Below are 19,518 nucleotides of genomic sequence, written 5' to 3'. Positions count from 1 at the left end.
CCCACAATTCACAGGTTAAGGGAGACAGGATGAGGTGGATTGACTTCTCTAAACAAAACAAAAAACCACCCAAATTCTGCTTTCTCATTTTTAATCTCTTCTCACCCCTTCAGCAACCCAGTGCTAAAGTACACAGATGGGAAATCAATATTTTGGGGGTTAAAAAAAAAGCCCACAGCCTGGGTGTCTTGGTTTCCCTTCCAAAATACTTTTCAATCGGGCATGCAGTGTTGGTTTAAAGCATAAAGAAAGGAAAAGTATTTGCTGTTCCTGAGGTTAAGCCAATATTTTCCTGGGATTCTGTGGGATCATTTGGACTCTCCCTAAGCTTAGCCCCTAAGGATAGAGCATACTTCACTTGGTGTCTTTGAAAAACCCTGAGCAAGTGGAATGTTGTTTAGAGATCTCCATGAATCATTTCACTTGCAATCTTAAAGCAAATAATAAAAGGAAATGTGAGACTCGGGTGAGCAAATTACTTCATATGAACACTGCAGCATACGACTTTCCCCTGTGTTGTAGATTCCTAGAGAGCAGGGACTGTTCATTTGTTTGCTTAGCATCTATAACAATGAGTAGAAAATGGTAGGTTGAAAGCATGAAAGGACTTTTAGGGGGTTCCTTTAGTGAGACCTCTTTGCTTTCTTCATGAATTAGTAATTAGAGACTTGGTAACCAAGCTGGTGTCTTTTGTAACCTTATGCAAACCTCCCTGAGTCTCACTTTCTCATCTTTAAAATGAGGTTAGAGAAAACAATTGCTTGTGTTTGTTCCAGGTTCAAAATCCTGTAATTCTTTCATATTATATTGTTTCAGGAAATGGGAAAAAGGACTGCAATCAAATATTTTCTAAGTTTCAGTATCATTTTCTCCTTTTTTCAGATTTTGGAATTTAAACCCTCCTACTGAAAGAAGCAATCAGTGATTCTTGAGAGACAAGCTCAGAAGTTACGCTTGAATTGAAGAAATTCACTGCCTCATGGTAGCTCTTGAGTGTGAGTCCCTGTGGCTCATTTTTATTTTACACAACCAAATCCTGGAACAAATGAGAGTCTTGGGAAGGAGAAAGCCAGAAAAGCCTATGGGTTTAGAGAATAGGTCAACTATGGAAAATATTGTACTTTTAATAGATTACCAGATAGACTGAGAAACTTACAAACCAGGAGGTAATTATTTTTAAGTTTTCCTGCATTAGGAAGATAGGTACTTCCTGACTATTCCACTATGAATATGAACAGGGACTTAGTATCTGGCATCCAATTAACATTCAGGGAAACTCTGCTGAGTGAGCAAATGTATGAATCAATGAATGATCTGCATTGATTCATTCTTCACTGAGTTTTCTTCTCTTTTTTTCCCTCTCTCCTGGTTTGAAAGTTGTACATACTTTTCATATTCTATTAGTGGCTGCCTTTACTTCTGCTTTCCTCCAGGTATAAGAAAATGTAAGTCTCTTTAAAAGTGATTCCCAGGGGCGTCTGGGTGGCTCAGTGGGTTAAGCCGCTGCCTTCGGCTCGGGTCATGATCTCAGGGTCCTGGGATCGAGTCCCACATTGGGTTCTCTGCTCAGCAGGGAGCCTGCTTCCTCCTCTCTCTCTGCCTGCCTCTCTGCCTACTCGTGATCTCTCTCTGTCAAATAAATAAATAAAAACTTAAAAAAAAATAAATAAAAGTGATTCCCAGACTCACTCCAAAGAGGCAGCCACTATTACCATCTTGTTATTTTTTCCTGAGATTTAGAGGTAGATTTTCTATGACACTAATGAAGCTGCGGGTTAGGGAGACTCACTTAGACGCTCTAACATTGTAGTACATGTTTAAGTACGAGGCTATTATTTCCATCCTCCTCCCAAGAGGAGGTGCAATACACACGTCAAAACTGCATGACTTTTCTAATTTATATAGACAGAAATCTGGAGAATGTGTGTAGGAATGAATAATAAGAGTGTGTGATTAAGGTGGAAGAAATATGTTGGAAAGCCTTAAAGGTGGGTCTGAAGGCTACCTGGCTGGCTCAGTCAGTAGAACATGTGACTCTTGATCTCAAGGTATGGAGTTCAAGCCCCATGTTGGGCATAGAGCTTACTTTAAAAAATGGGGTTCAGGTTTCAGAAGGAGGTGGAGAAATGGAGGAAGGAGGAAGAGAGAGCGAGAGAGAACATTTTACTTGCGCACAATGGCTTCATCCCATGCCCTTGATTCTAGGCTGCTATCCATCTTCCCATCCTTACTGCCTTTCCTATGGATTTTGGACTTGCTTATTCAGACTCCACATTTGCAAACATCAATTCCTTGTAATAAATCTCTTAATACACTATTTCCTACTGCTTCTATTTCTCTGGTTAAACCCTCCTGTTTAACTTGTTTCTGATTTCAAAGTAGGCTTTTCAAACTGTTCCTTTCCTGCCTCGCCATTCTATTTCTCAATTTATCTCTTTAAACATTTTGAAAATTTTTATTTAGGAGTCTTATTTTTTAAGATTTTATTTATTTATTTGAGAGAAAGAGAGAGAGAACGAACAAGTGAGAGGGAAAGAGAGAGCATGAGCAGGGGAGAGGGAAAGGCAGACTCCCCATTGAGCAAGGAGCCCAATGTGGGGTTTGATCCCAGGACCCCAGGATCATGACCCAAGCGGAAGGCAGATGCTTTAACGAACTGAGCCACCCAGGAACCCCTACTTAGGAGTTTTTCAAAAACAATCCTGTTATTGGGAGTTCTTGATAAATTCTCTCATTTGCTCCTGTGATGCCTTTTTTGTTCTGTGGTGTATAACTTTTGAGTATGAGCTTTAGTTGAGCAGTAGTTTTTCCTCTATGGAGGTCTGTGTGATTTGGGTTGAGGAAGGAAATAAGGAGGATGGAAATAATAACTTCACACTTAAATATGTACTAAAATGTTAGAGCATATAAGTGAATTTCCCTAAGCATCCTTCTGTTAAGTTGTCTCTGCAGAGAAGTTCCTCCAGCAACCCAATGAGTTGTCACCAGCTCCAGATTGCTTCATGCTAATTTACTGCCCTTGAATCCCTGCACCTTGCAGGTAATATGATTTCAGATCCCTCACCTGTGCAGGGCACCAACGTGGCTTCCAGCACTGATGGTGACTCTTTTCCCATTCATGTTGTCCCAAGAAGTTGAGACCTCCCAAGAAGATGATTCCTTCCATCATCTTTCAGTCAGTAGACAGAATATTTCTATTTGGCATTCCTGAATGTCCACTCATGCTGTGACCCTCAGCTTTCTTCAGGTAACTCAGTTCTAGATCCAAGCATATGTAGAACCTGAGGACAGGTTCTAGCACCCTCTGGGGTGCTAGAATTCTAGCCAAAGACATTAATCTGGTAACACAGTGAGCTGTTTGGATCAGGCTTACTCTCACACCTCTAACTTCTAGTCCATTCTTTATTTCTGACGTGGGATGGGTTCTCATTCTTGGTTTCAACCTTATTGTAATGCGCTATGTGAAGAATAGAGAGATTTCCGTCATCAGTGTAACTTACCATATTGACTAGGAATAGCCTTAAGTGTAATTTCTGGAAAATTACAGTACATCCTTAGTATAGTCTATATTCTTTATGTCCAGAGTCCCTGAAGAGATAATTTCCCAATTATCCTTAAAGACCCCTTCAAAGGCTTCTTTGGAGAAAGTTGTGCTCATTTGCCAGAGTCCACCTCTTTCTCACCATACAATTCTCTTTTCATCCATAATTTACTCATTACCCTCAGATACGCACCGATTATTTTCTACAGTGAGTATAAACTCCCCCTTATTCCTAGCGCCCATTCCCCTTAACACTGGGAATGAGAGAAGGCAGTGCTCTAGTTATTTGAAGAACTTGAGGTTAATTTTATTCTTAGTGAGGAGGTCAATTTTTATTCTATTTTAGGTTCTGAGAAGACTATACTCTAATTTTCTTTATTTTCCTCTTTGTAAAGGCAATGGCAGGGGAGGGAGTGTTAAGACTAGAGGTTGGGAGAGGAGCTGCTTCTATTCCTTTCCCCCTTTCTCCCCACCTGGATCTTGGACTCTGCTTAGTTCCCTGAATATAGACCCTCTCATGCTGAATGAGGCTCATCAAAGCGTAAGTGACTCAGGAGCCTTAAGTATCAGAGAGATTTTTATCCCTTCTGTCTATCCCCAAAGGGAGACTGTCACTTACAAAGGCCATGGAGACAAGTGAGACCTTAGAATATAACACAATGCGAGAAAGGAGATAGATATTCTTAGCAAAATACATTGCAGGAGAGGTGCTGGCTGAGGGTTAGTCATTGTAGCTGAAAAGCCCTAGTTGTCTTTTAGACACTTTATTTGAGGGCTTGACACTCTCCTTTCTACAGTGAGAATATGAATTGACCCCTCCACATTCTATCCATTAAGGGGCACTAGAGAAGACATGAAATGACTGTCACATAATTCACTGAAGGAAAGGCAAGATAATACCAAGACCAGACACTTGAAGACATACCAAACTGGCTAGAAACCACGGTCTTGACATGGTTAGGAATTTTTCACTGGATGAGAAGCCATGGGACTGGCTGAACATTCTCTAGGATTGTGTGTGTTTGGCTGGCTGACAGTAAGACCATTTTTTTTTTTTTTTAAGGTCTAACCATCTCTCCCTTTACAATAGAGAGTATACTGGCAGAGTTACAGTAGAGAAGGAAATGTCACATGTCAGAGTAAAAACAACCATAGATCTGGAAGATTCTGATTTAATCACACTGCTTCCAATATTAAGGTGTCTTGATTCTCTCTAGGCCCACCATCAACTGCAGCAAGTCAGATTTCATGGATATGAGCAAAGATCATGGAGCCATTTTGATGATTTATTAACTCACTGCACCTTCCAGCAGTATCATGAATAATTTGTGTTGCACTTAACACACAGAGGAAAGAATGCAATACTTAATTTTCCAGCAGCCTAACCTAAGAGGGACTTTTTGGTCGGTGGGTTATTATTTGACCAATGGACCTCTCAGTTAACCATGCACCTGGATCAAAAGATAGTTGGTGGTGAAATTAAATTGGAATGTTTCATGAATCAGGGCATTCACACTGAAGAAAAATATTCCTTTTACAAACTGCAAGACTCTTATAAATTCCCACTGTGAAAATGGGTTCTTTTAAAATGATGCTCTGGGTTCCAGCTTAATTTTACACTCTTCTGTGCTGTTTTAGGAAATGGTGCTTTATTTACACTGCTGCGCTCGAAACTTTGCTGGTTTATCTGTAATAGTAGAATCTTGTTCTACTTTCTCTTCCAAGTAAGACCAAAGGTGGTTGAAGAACAATCAGGAAACAACCAGGAACATCTGCTTATCAATTTGCCATTTTTGCAGGCACTCGCCTTGAAGTTCAATGGAAAATGGGATCCACTAATTTGGGAAGAGAGAATAAATGCTACCACTTTTGTGAAAACGAATGCCTTCACCCAAGAAAGGACGGAACATTAACTCTAATGAAAACAACAGTGACCAGAAGACAGGCTGGGCTCAGGCCACTTCATTTCTATGGATTTTGGTTTTCCAGAGTGAGGGAACTGTCTTAGAGATGGTCTAAGATCCTTTCCCACTTTGACATTTCATAGTACTTTATCAGCGATGGTTCCCACCTTTCTGAACACTCAAACCTGGGAATCTAAAAATAGGCAGCTAGTGTGTCTGTGTGCACACTCAGGTGAGCGCTTTTCTCCCCCACCCTCTTCTTGGCATGATGGTGTAACGTCACTGTGGTAAGTGGCCTCCATGATGGCCCCTGATGGTCCTTGCCTCTGCAAGCCATGCCTTTGTGTAGTCCTCCAACCCTTGCAGTGAGTGCTGACAAGACTTACTGATTCATTTCTAACAAATAAACAGTGGAAGTGTTGTCTCTGAGATTGGGTTACAAAAAGACTGTGGCTTCCATCCTGTCCACTTGCTCCAAGAAAAGCTAACTGCCATGTCCTGAGCTGCCCTGGGAGAGGCTCAGGTATGTAACAGGGACCTGATGGCTCTGTCCAACAACCAGTAAGGACTGAACCCTGCCAATAACCATGTGAGTGAACTCGTAGCAGATCTTCCAACCTGCACCTGGATTTTTTAACCCCCAAAACTCTGATTAATGTCTGTTGTTTTAAGATACTAATTTCGGAGTAATTTCTTATGCATCATTAGCTAACTAACATACTCATCAAAATCTTCACCTTCTAACTTGACAAACAAACTGAGTTTATTAGAAGGCTGGGGGCAGTGTTAGAACAGGAAAAATCATCCTTTCTTTGCCCTAAATGTTTAATGACTAGTAATAATAGCTTCCTTTTATTGAGCACTTTCTACCTGATTAGAATTAGGTGCTAATGCTCCTGGCAATTCCTTGAGGGTCAGTATTATAGGGTACAAATGTGGAAATTGAGACTTAAAGAGGGTAAATAATGCAGAAGGGTAAATAACATGAAATGAAAGAATAGGGGAAGTAGAGTAGCACTGACAATTAATACTCTCACCACACTGTGAGCTGGTTAAAACTACTAAATGGGTATTGAGTTCTGGGGTTCCTGGGTAAGCATCTGCCTTCGGCTCAGGTCATGATCCTGGGATCCTGGGATCAAACCCCACATAGGGCTCCCTGCTCAGCGGGAAGCCCTCTTCTCCCTCTCCCACTCCCCCTGCTTCAGTTCCCTCTTTCTCTGTGTGTCTCTCTGTCAAAAATAAATAAATAAATACAATCTTTAAATTAAAAAAAAAAAAAAAAGGTATTGAGTTCCAATTGGAACATCTCACATTAAAAAGGATTTTTCTACCACTTAGCATAACACCATCTAGGTTCATCCATGTTGTTGCAAATGACAGGATTTCCTTATTTTTTAAGGCTGTATATATACATAAGGAGATAAGCATATACATACACACACACACACGAATGCACACATACTACACACAATGGAATATTGTGTTGTATTGTAGCATACATACACTACATTTTTTTTAAAAGATTTTATTTATTTATTTGACAGATAGAGATCACAAGTAGGCAGAGAGGCAGGTAGAGAGAGGAGGAGAGGAAGCAGGCTCCCTGCTGAGCAGAGAGCCTGATGCGGGGCTCAATCCCAGGACCCTGAGGTCATGACCTGAGCCGAAGGCAGAGGCTTTAACCCACTGAGCCACCCAGGCGCCCCCATACACTACATTTTCTTGATCCATTTATCCATTGACTGACACATACGTTGTTTCCGTACCTTGGCTATTGTGAATAATGCTGTAATGAACATGGGAGTTCAGATATCTCTTTGAGATAATGGTTTCATTTCCTTTGAATACATACCCAGAAGTGGGTTTGCTGGGTCATGTGGTAGTTCTATTTTTAGTATCCAAGGAAACTTCCATAGTGGTTGTACCAGTTTACATTCCCATCAATGGTATACAAGGGTGGTGGTTTGTTTTTATTTTTTTTCCTCTATTTCCTTGCCAAAATTTGTTATCTCTTGTCTTTTTAGTAATAGCCATCCTAACAGATAGGAAGAGATATCTCATTGTAGTTTTGATTTGCATTTCTTTTGTAGTTAGTGATGTTGAGCATCTTTTTACATACCTGTTGGCCATTTGCATGTCTTCTTTGGAAAAATGTCAATTTGAGCCATTTGCCCATTTTTTAATTGGGTCATTTGTTTTTTGTTATTGAGTTGTATGAGTTCCTTATGTATTTTCAATATTAACCTATTATTAGATATTTGGTTTGCCAATATTTTCTCCTATTACTTAAAGTGCTTTTTCATTTTATTTGTGGATCCCTTTGCTGCACAGAAACCTTTTAATTTGATATAGCCCCATTTTGGTGTCACATTCAAAAATCATTTCCAAGACCACGGTCAAGGAGCTAAACCCCTATGGTTTCTTCTAGGAGTTTTATGGTTTTAGATTTTACATTCAAGTATTTTAACCACTTCAAGTTGATTTTTGTGTATGGTATAAGATGGGCCAGACAAAGAAAGACAAATACTGCATGGTATCATTTATATGTGAAATTAAAAAAAAAAAGTCAAACTCATAGAAACAGAGAAGTGGTTTCTGGGTGGAGGGTGGGGTTATTAGGGAGAGGCTGGTAAAAGGATACAAATTTTCAGTTATAAGATGAATAAGGCCTGAGGATCTAATGTATAACATGTGACGATAGTTGATAACACTGTATTGTATCATTGAAATTTGCTATGAGAGTAGAACTTAAATGTTCTCACTGCCCCCCTCAAAAGTAAACATGTGCGATGATGGATGTGTTAATTAACTCAAAAAAGAATTTTTGTAGATCAACACGGGATGGTATGCCCATAAGGGTTTGACTTAAAGGAAAAGTCCAGAAGGAATATGATATACTTCTATGTTAGAGCGATTTGACTTGTGTGGGCCCCAAGTAACAGTTTGCATCATCAGGTGAAACTTTCAAAAAAGCAAATGTCAGCTCATTCAGGGAGGAACTCCATAACAGTAATAAGGTTTTGGAACAGATGGGTTACTTAAAACAGTTAAAACCTATTTCCCCTGGGGTGTCTACTTTTCTGGGATGGGCTAGAAGAGATTTAGGCATTAGGCAGGACTGGAATGAAAATTCCTTGAGGAACTTTATCCAACTGAGATTTCATGATTCTGGACATTGATCTGAATTACGATGAGGAGCCCAGATTTCTTGGCCATTATCCAAGTGAATTTTTTTCCCTTCTTCATCTTTTCATGCTTCTAGCCAGAATTCTTACTGAAGTGGATAAAAAAAATATCCCAAGGGAGAAATTTGTCCATGTTCTGGGCGGGTTCATAGCCCTTTTGTTCTAGTACAAAACCACATGTGTGTCTGCAAAGAAATCCAGGACACCTCTTTGCTCTGTGTCAGCGTGGAGCCACTCCTCAGTCATACATTTTAGGAAAAGTGAAGTATTCATTACACTATTGACTGATTTTATTTTTTTAACCCAGTGTCCTTAATCTCTCTCCCTCTCTCCCAGTGATACTGGGTCTTGACCACACAATGAGAGATGAAATTTTAAATACTAAAAAAAAAAAAAAAAAAAAAATTTAAAAAAAAATCAATAAGTGCTTGTTTACTAAATGAATAAATCTCTATCTTGGCAGGACTGAAATTCCTTCTTCCTTCCTCCACTGAGTTCTTCTTCCTTGTTTTTTTTTTTTTTAAATTTCTTTTCAGCATAACAGAATTCATTGTTTTTTGCACCACACCCAGTGCTCCATGCAATATGTGCCCTCCATTATACCCACCACCTGGCTCCCCCAACCTCCCACCTCCCGCCCCTTCAAAACCCTCAGGTTGTTTTTCAGAGTCCATAGTCTCTCATGGTTAATCTCCCCTTCCAATTTCCCCCAACTACCTTTTCCTCTCCCTCTCACCATGCCCTCTATGTTATTTGTTACGCTCCACAAATAAGTGAAACCATATGATAATTGACTCTCTCTGCTTGACTTATTTCACTCAGCATAATCTCTTCCAGTCCCGTCCATGTTGATACAAAAGTTGGGTATTCACCCTTTCTGATGGAGTCATAATACTCCATCATGTATATGTACCACATCTTCCTTATCCATTCGTCCCTTCAACGGCATCTTGGTTCTTTCCACAGTTTGGTGACCGTGGCCACTATAAACATTGGGGTACAGATGGCCCTTCTTTTCACTACACACTGAGTTCTTCTTATGAGCTATTGCTGGGCAAGTAAAGAGAGGAGGACAGAGTCTCTGTTTACAAAAGCCCCCAAATGCTTTTGTGTACTACCCAGTTCCTTAATGTTTTGATTATTTATAACAGATAATGTTTTGATTATTTATAACAGAAATGATATGACTATTTGACAAAATAAATAGATGATTGAATTTTGGTATCATGTGATCTATCTTATACTTACCACATAAATGGTTATTTTTATGGTTCAGGAATAGATTGCTTTCATTAAATAAATATTCCTTTTGATATATCATTCTTATTTAGAAGAGCTGGACTGCCAGTTTTCTAAATCACAGTATGTTCAAATATACCAACTCCAAAACCATATTGAATAGCAGTTTTCTTGATGATTCAGAAACTACTTCAGAACATATAGAACCACAGGAACAACATTATGAATGTGGACTTTTATATTATTGTAGATATAAAGAGAAAAAATAAGAATGAAGAGGAGACACAGATGTGCCAGGGAGGCCTTGGAAAACAGAGTCAAGTGATAAAAGTTAACACTGGTATTGAGGTTAGGTAATAGGAATGACATCTCAGAGATAGCACTTTTTCAAGGCCAGGAATGGGGAGAACTGCAGGGTCCCGGTGGAATGTAATTGATGAAGTTAACATTTCCAAGAGAAGAAACCGATCAACCAAAAGTAGATGATCAAAACGAAACACTGAATATCTCAGTGTGCACTCAGTGCTGGTCTGGGATATGGGATTGTGGGTACCAGTTATTGAAGGAAAGGGGAAACTTTATGTAAAAAGAGAGCATTGGACTGGTGTTACCTGACAGAAGGAGGATTACTAAAAATGAAAATATAGGTAAAGTTTGAATATTAGATGTCAAAGTTGGATTCGATAGAAGGCTTTTTGAAAGAGAATGAAAAGTGGAAATATTTTAACATTAAGATGAGTTAAGGCAAATAAAAACATAATAAGAGAGAAATTTTAGCCAAATGTGCCATGTAAGTAACATACAGAACCTGGAAGGTACCTTGTTTCTGCCCTTTTGGGACTTTAAGAGTGGAATAAGTCAAGGATGCTAATGGAGATAGAGCAGAAATCTTGACAAAGACTGAATTTCAGTGCATCACTTTTATCTACCAAGCTAAATGAAACCCCTAATTATATTATAAAAGTAAAATCCATACGTAAGGGAAGTAATTAGGGAAAGATCAACTTGTTAGCCTTTCCCCTGAGGGAAAAGGTTGTTGGAAGGGATAGGTGTAGCAAAGAACAAGCTCATAAAGAGGATGGTCTATCAGCTGAACTCTTCAGGGTGCCATATGCACCTGTACTGGCTGTTGTGGTCACAACCAGTTCTATAAATCAAGCGTTGGCAAATCTATGATGTCTTCTTGTTAATATTAATGGAAAGGAACTTTGGTATGGGATTTGGTAGAACACACTCTGCTACTGGACTGTGTGATTGGATTGGAATGGGAGCAATTGTGCCAGTCAGTTCTTCAAGTTCAGTGGTCTTTAGTCTTGTGGTTCTTAAACTTTATCATATTGGAATCACCTGTATCACCTGAGCACGTGCTTGGTTAATTTCAGGCCGAGCTTATTAAGAGGAGTTGTTGCCCCCCAAGCCTCCAGAGATTCTGCTTCACTAGGTCTGGGATAAGGCTTAAGTACTTGCTTTCTATAAAGTTCTCATCTGCAGATTATGCTGCTACATCAGTATCACAAGTTGAGATCACTGGGTTAGTTTTTAGGGCATTGAGAAGACTTAGCTTCTGGGCCCCTGGTGCAGAGGACCAGACCCAGAATAGTGGTTACTTCTATGTAGATGCCATCTTAGGAAGCTTCTTGATGGCTAGCTGAACTATCGCGTCCCCGAAGACCACTCTATCTTGGAGAGCATCTTTTAATTATTGACCAGAATGAGTTAGTACCTATAGGCCAAATCTGTCCTGATCTTATGATTCATATCAGAAACTATTTACATTAATAAATTTCTGATTTTCACTTGGACTACTTGTTATTTACTAATGTCATAAGATCAGACAATTCTACTTGCCTTCTACAGAATACAACTTAACTTCTTTTCTGCAAGTTGATTACAATATCCAGAAGTCAGAGTGGTCTTTTCCAGAATAATTTTGCACTGTAATCTGCATCAATGTCTTTTGGCTGTCCAGAATTAACCCCAAGCACTTTCTATCACTTCTGCATCGGTAAAACCTGGTATTCGACGGTGGTTTTCTACCTTTCATTCTTCCAGGTCTTCACAACGCTTTCCAGTTGGTTGCAATTCCAAACTACTCTCTTCTACTCGATTTCTTCCTTCTCTGACAGTTTGAATTTGCATGACATAAAAACTTAGTATATTTTGTCTTGACTGACAGAATATGACCAAATAATTTCTTCTTTCCAAAGCTGTTATCTCCTCAATTTCCTGTTCCCTCTTATTCTCTAAGCAAGTCACTATTAAATTTTTAGAGAATTTGTGCTCAACAGAAACATCATGTGAACCACAAATACAAGCCTCATATATATTTTGTGTTTGTTTTAAATTTAATTTAATCTTCTCAGTGTTCCAAGATTCATTGTTTATGCACCACATCCAGTGCTCCATGTAATATGTGCCCTCCTTAGTACCCACCACCAGACTCTCATATATTTTTGAGTGCCTGCTAGGTATATTAAAAACATAAGAAATGTGTGAAATAAATTTTATAACAGATCTTATTTAAAACAACATATCAAAGATATTCTCATTTCAATATGTAATGAGTGTAAAAACTATTAACAGAAAAGCCTACATTCTCTCTTTCATAGTAAGTCTTCAAAATCCAGTGCATTTGACACAGCATCTCTCAATATGGACCAGCTGTAGGTCATTAGCCACACGTGGCTAGCGACTACCATATTGAACAGTGTGGTTTTAGAGCCTCTGGATTCTCTGAATATATTCCTCCAGAATAAAGCCACTAAGTTCACACTACTTTGAAAACTCTGTCAGGAGTTTTGGAAACAAATCCTGCAGCTTATCCCTGGATGGGGTTTCTAATCCCAGGTTAAAATTCTTGCTCTTAAGATTCCTCAAGCTCCCAAAGGATCTGGTGTTCAGGTCCCCAGCAAATAGTGACAAAGCAGGCTTTGCTTTTCTGGCAGACATGGGTGAAGGAAGAGTGGGCACACTGGCCAATCAGAACTTTAAAATGTGGGTCTTTTTTTTTTTTTTTTAAAGATATTATTTATTTATTTGACAGAGAGAGATCACAAGTAGGCAGAGAGGCAGGCAGAGAGAGAGAGAGAGAGAGGAGGAAGCAGGCTCCCTGCTGAGCAGAGAGCCCAATGCGGGACTCGATCCTAGGACCCTGAGATCATGACCTGAGCCGAAGGCAGCGGCTTAACCCACTGAGCCACCCAGGCGCCCCTAAAATGTGGGTCTTATGTTCTTTCTGCCTCTGGGTTTTAGGCACTAGCATCTTATTTCCATCATATTTTGTACTCTACTGTTTTTACTTTATTCTCATTTGCTACAGGTGTGTGTGTGTTCAGGGGCGGAGTGGGGAGACAAAGAAATAAAAAGTATTAAAAATAATAGAGGGGCGCCTGGGTGGCTCAGTGGGTTAAAGCCTCTGCCTTCGGCTCAGGTCATGATCCCAGGGTCTTGGGACCGAGCCCAGCATCAGGCTCTCTGCTCGGCAGGGAGTCTCCTTCCCCTCCTTCTCTCTCTGCCTGCCTCTCTGCCTGCTTGTGATCTCTGTCTGTCAAATATATAAATAAAACTCTTAAAAAAAAAAATAGAGATGGGACGCCTGGGTGGCTCAGTTGGTTAAGCAGCTGCCTTCGGCTCAGGTCATGATCCCAGCGTCCTGGGATCGAGTCCCACATTGGGCTCCTTACCCCGCAGGAAGCCTGCTTCTCCCTCTGCCTCTGCCTTCCACTCTGTCTGCCTGTGCTCGCTCTCACTCACTCTCTCTCTGACAAATAAATAAATAAAATCTTAAAAAAAAAAAAAATAGAGACTTCTTGTTCCAGCCTGTCAGGTAAACCAGAATCACCTGTAGTAGGTATTCTTTGTACTCATGACAGGGCCTTATGGGTAAGTAAGAAAGAGGATTTGTATTTAAATATCAAGAATATTCCAATGCTTAGCCGGTTATACTGTTCACTCTTTTTGTCACTTGCATTGTCCTTCTCCAAATTATTTGTCCTCCGGTGGATCTTGACAAAGTGTCTGCAGAAAACTAACATGCATGCAAAACCTGGATGAGCCAAATGTATTTGCCTATAATTTGTTTGTGAAGTGATCAGGCCGTGGTTGAAGTGATTTTAATTTCAGAGCCCAAGTCACCAGTCTGTCTTTTTGTCAGGCAATTAGTTCCGCTAGCTGGGCAAGAATGCTGCGATACACGGGGCCAAGGGGAACCGGGCAAATGGAAGCAGTGTAGCCTTTCTTTCTGCTTCCTATGTGTGGTCCTCACGCCAGGCTTCTTTTGTCTGTCTGGTTTATTTGAGGTAAAATCGCCTGCTGAGCACCAGGCTCTGTGACCTTGCTGGGTGCCGTGCTGGGGGTGAGCGCTCTGGGTAAGGACCCAGAAGGAGGTCAAACCCTAATGCTAGTTACTACTTCTGGCAGTGTGTTCAGCTTTTCAACCACGTGGTTTCATTTCATGCCCTCAACAACCTTAAATAACAGATATTAATCCCTTCATTGTACTGATGATGAAATCAGGACGGAGGTTGGTAATTAATCAAAGTGCGGAGCCGTGGCTGCAACATGGGAGCTTTTAATTCCTGGACTGAGCTGCCCGCTTGGCCACCCACAGAAGCCATTGTCTTTTGGACACTGGGGAAGAACCAGGTTTAGATAAAGGGGCAAGCTAACAGTAACCTCACCAAGGCATCTCCACCTCCGAGGGCAGTGACGTTGGAAATATCATCCAAGCCCCACTGAACTTGCTTCATCCTTGGCACATAGGAGGCACAGTCATATTTGTTCGGTGACTAAAATACATAATACCATCTGATTTTCACAACGAAAGGTAGCAAGGAAAGGTATTATATCTTTATTTATGATGACTTTCCCCAAATTTAAAGGAATACCTCATATTCCCAAAGTGATTCCAATAAGTTTCTGAGTCACTTTGTCATGTGGACAACTGAACCTAGAAAGACCGAAGGTCCCAGGAGCAGGGGCCACCTCCTGTCCATCTTGTATCCCTTCCGCCTACGGTGCAGAGTTCATTACTATGATCACAGAAAGTTCTGTTGGACAGAGCTGCTCCAGAGGCAGGCAGAGGCTAGTTGGTGATCACCTAATGTAACACTCTACTTCAGAGCCAGAGGTAGAACTTAATAATTTTTGAATGAATAAATGAATGAATACCATAATGGAACTGTTTTCTTAATATAGACTAAGCTAATTATGGTGATCAGTCATAGGTTGAATTAGAGCTTTCCAGAGTAGCTGACTTCATTTTTCAAAATGAATCATCAAAAAGAGCAAAACAACTCATTTCTTAAAGATGTCAAAATGCAATTTTAAATGTCATGCGAAGTAATGGCAAGATGCTGAAGTGGGCTAGTCTGTGATTACTGCTATTTAACAGTAATTTAAAAATAAGGCGAGAGTGGTGTTTGTACCAATATGGCACCAAAGTAGTCAAAACCAACGCCAGTTAGATAATGAACTAGTTCACATTTATTAGTGATATATTTTATTTATTTTGTACCATTTTTCATGAAGTTTAAAGTGAGTCATGGTTATTTTAGTGAATATGATGTCACCTAGCTACCCTGGAAGACTGGCATTGCCTTTTCAAAAAATGACAGTGAAATGAAAAAAAAAAAAAAAAAGGTTTTTATTTACCATGATGCTCAGTGGGTGTGATAGCCTGAGTCCCCTTTTCTTGCCTTGTGATTTGTGATTGTCTCACCTATATTTCTGGGGACACTTGAAAAAAAAAAGAAGAGTAAAACAGATGCCAGAAAGGCTTGGTTTATTGCACTAAGTTCCCCAGAAAGTGCAGATTATCTTAAATTGTTCTGTGCCTTAACCAGCCTCTTCAGAGAGAAGTGTCTTTTAGCAATTCAGCAAATTGGTATTTTGTGGAAACACAACAAAGGCAGTGGCCCATTTAACCCCTGATGTTCCTTACTTTCACCGGTCTCATCTGTACCAGTCTGTCCTTGAACAAGACTAATCTAATACAGTCTGGAGGAGGGGGTATATCTCCAGGGTCAAGCAACACATTTATTTACTTATTGGATATCTAAAAGCACCAGACACATGCTAGGAACACAATGATGAATGGCACACAGTTCCTGCTCTCAAGGACCTGCTGGTCTCCTGGGACCTTGGGCAAGTAGACTGGTAATTGCCACGGAGGGTGACCAGTGCTATCATGAGCATAAGCAGAGGCTTGTGAGGAATGGGGGAGAAGAAAAGGCTTTCTGGGAAAATAGGAAAAAAATCACACCATGAAGCTGAGGTAATGGTTAGTCAGACAATGAGAGGCAAAAAGAGTACAAAAAATAGAGTAGGTCTCGACTGAAGAATTGCAGGAATTCGTAGTATCATGAAAGCCCAGATTCCAGGGGCCCAGAGTGGGTGGAATGATGACATGAGGCTCTGGAGCTGTGCTGTCCAATATGGTAGCCAATAGTCACCTGTGGCTCTTTAAATTTAATTTCAAATTAATTAAAGTAAATAAAATGAGAAATGCAGGCCCTTTGGTTGCACTGGCCATAGTTATAGGGCTCAGTAGGCCCTTGGGACTACTATGGAGCCCTGAGCAGATGTACAATACTGTCTTCACCACAGAAGTTCCATTGGATGTGCTTCTCTTGAGTCAGGTGGGGCCAGCCAGTGGTGAACTTTGAACGATGTGCAAAGGTACTTGGACCTTATTCTGTGGAAAATAAGATGTCACTGAAGTGTTTTATATAGGAGAGGAGAATTATCTCATTTCTGTATTAGAAAAGCCACTCTGCAGGGCATGGAAGGAATGAGAGAGAGGCAAGACTAGAAATTAGAGAGGCCAACTCAGAGAGACTTTCATTCATTAGAGAAAGAGATAATGAGTGCTCAGAACAGGTTATCATAGTAGAGAAGTGTCTGGATTCAAGAACCATTGAGAGAGACAATCAACATGACTTATAGTTTAGGTGTGGAGGGCAAGAAAGGCAAAAGTTAAGGTTCATCCCTGCTTGGGCAGCTGGTGAATGATGGCACCCTTAGCCTAGACAGGGAACAGGGAGTGAAAGGAATAGATCTGGAGAAGAGAGACAATAAATTCAACTTTTTTTCTTGAGCTGGAAGTCAACAATGAGCTATCCAAGTGAGCTTGCAGGAGACATTTGGATAGTCAGACCTGAAGTTCAGGGGACAAATCTGGGCTGGAGATAAAGATTTTAAAAACCATCTTCACATGGGTGACATTTGAAGCCATGGGAGTAGATGAAATCCCCGAGGAAGAGAGTGTGGAATGAGATGATAAGAAGACCGAGCACTGAAGGTTGACAGTGATGAGACCAGTCTTGGAAGAGGACCCTAGAGAAGCAGCCAGTGAGGCAGATAGAGAACCAGGAAATAGTATGGGAGTCAAGTAGAGAGGATATTTCAGAAAAAAGGAGTGGTCAACATGTCAGATACTGTAGAGCTGTGCTCTAACCCCTCTGCCATTTTTAAATGTCTACTTCCTATTAGAGATCTTTATAACCACTCTTATGTTCTATACTACTCTAAGCATGTTGGAAGTAGAGACGGAGTCTTCTCTGTCTTCACACCTTCATTTTTCTTAGTGTAAGTCTTGCATATAGAAGATTCTCTTTTGATAGTTGTTTAATTACTTCCCAGCTTTCAAACTTAAGGGACTTATTGGACTTAAATATATATATATATATATAAAGTGTGTATCCTTTTTTTTTTTTAAAGATTTTATTTATTTATTTGTCAGAGAGAGAGAGAGAGAGCAAGCGAGCACAGGCAGACAGAATGGCAGGCAGAGGCAGAGAGAGAAGCAGGCTCCCTGCCGAGCAAGGAGCCCGATGTGGGACTCGATCCCAGGACGCTGGGATCATGACCTGAGCTGAAGGCAGCTGCTTAACCAACTGAGCCACCCAGGCGTCCCAATATAAAGTGTGTATCCTGTACATGTGTTTTCTTATGCAACTTTCTCTGATGGAACAAAAATATTTCAGTTTCCAGTGAGGGTAAGGTGATGATAAACCCATAACTTAAAAGAGTCTCATGTTTTCAGGAAATTTTGCAAATTGGGGCAGGCAATTCCCTCTAAAACAGAAGAAATAGAATAAAGATGAATATATTTTAATAAAAAATTTTTATTATGATTATTTACACCAGTTCCTTGATAAGCATATAAATGTAAACTTTTATCCTTGGCATGATTTCACCTATGACTTATCCAAATCCAGAATTAATACTGTCATTTGAGTGTACAGGTAGTGAGAAAAATTTACTATATTCACAGAATATACATACACGTGCATCCAAAATGGGTCCCTCGTTAAGCCAGGGGTATAGACACTGTCCCATTGGCCCTGCTTCTGGTCCGCAGGTGTACACTAGAATCAGTGATGTCCTCCACATGTTCCTCACTCTTCTTTTCCTTCAGGCTGTTGATGAATCTCAGGGTGATTTCGTCCCACTCCTCTGGCAACAGCATCAGCAGAAACCCAATGCAAATGACAATGGTAGCGGCCAGGCGGACGACATTGAAGATCACCTCCTGTTTCAGGAGATCCACAGCTAGGGAAGAAAAATCAGGTCTGTCACAGGCTAGGACTGATTCTAAGCTTCTCTGAGAATAATAACCACTGTCAGTGCCACTTCTAGAAATTTCTAAAGTCTCCCTTGTTCTTTCAACAAGGTGAATGAATGAACTTCCTTGACAACTCCACTCCTCGCTTTCCTTTGTCCATATCATTCTATTGTTGCCTTTGTTTGCTTTCTGTTCTTCTCTCTAAGTCAGACTTATCCTTCAAGGCTCATGTCATCTCATTTAGTTGCCTCTGCAGTTTTATTTCTCGAAACTTCTCCTCTGCATCCCTTCACACTTCTCCAGATTCACTGGGCTGCTGAGGATTTTCCAAATGGGCCACGTTTGTTAATGCCTACATTTTGGGACCTCCTGTTCTTTTTAAAGAATTTTTAATGGAGGTGAAGTTCCTACAAATTAAAATGAATTCTTTTCACATGAATTTAGTGGCATTTTGTAGGCCACAGTGTTGTACAACTGCCACCTCCGTCTGATTCCAGAACATCTCCATCACTTCAAATTCAAACCCCTTATCCCTGAAGCAGTTACTCCCCAAGCCCTTCCCCAACCTCCCAATTCCTGTGTGGGAATCTGATGTTTGTTTCCATGGATTAACTTGTTCCAGAGATTCCATATAAACGAAATCACACCAAATGTGACTTTTTTGCATGTGACTTCTTTCATTTAACACGATGTTTTTGAAGTTCAACCATGTGGGAGCATGTACCCATACTTCCTGCCTTCTTATGGCTGAATGATAGCCCATCATATCACAACTTGGTTATTGGTTCATCTGTGTATGGACATTTGGGTGTTTCCACTTTTTGGCCACCATGAATAGTGCTGCAATGAGTGTTCACATACAAGTATATTTTAAGGTCTTGTTTTCTGTTTTTTTCAGCATATGTACCTAGTAGTGGAATTGTTGGTAATGCCCAGATTGTTCTATTTACATAGAATGCCCATTCCTTCTCATATCCCCACCATCCAGCAAATCCCTTCATTCATTCTCTCTTTTGGCTTCTTACAGGAAGCCCTCCTGGATGCCCCTCCTGTGTGCTCCCAGAGCATTCATTACACACC

General features: G+C 40.4%; 2 protein-coding genes across 6 annotated transcripts in view; both read right to left on the bottom strand.

Annotated features, from left to right (window-relative positions):
* TIMM9 (translocase of inner mitochondrial membrane 9) overlaps positions 1-19,518 on the bottom strand; it is a 906,959-nt gene that overhangs the window by 184,798 nt on the left and 702,643 nt on the right. The gene's annotated exons all lie outside the window — the stretch shown is intronic.
* The window catches only part of SLC35F4 (solute carrier family 35 member F4), a 223,285-nt gene continuing 221,762 nt past the window's right edge, over positions 17,996-19,518 (bottom strand). For 2 of the 3 annotated variants that reach the window (XM_082735088.1, XM_082735086.1), the window contains exon 8: positions 17,996-18,425. In XM_082735088.1, the coding sequence (XP_082591214.1) occupies positions 18,184-18,425 (242 nt within the window). In that variant the 3' untranslated portion in view covers positions 17,996-18,183. The remainder of the gene's footprint in view (positions 18,426-19,518) is intronic. The other variant, XM_082735087.1, reaches the window with a different exon arrangement.

This window comes from Mustela nivalis (assembly GCF_964662115.1).
Source record: "Mustela nivalis genome assembly, chromosome: 6".
Classification (NCBI taxonomy): Eukaryota; Metazoa; Chordata; class Mammalia; order Carnivora; family Mustelidae; genus Mustela; species Mustela nivalis.
Note: the sequence above shows the minus strand (reverse complement) of the source record. Positions and strands in the feature narration are given on the sequence as shown.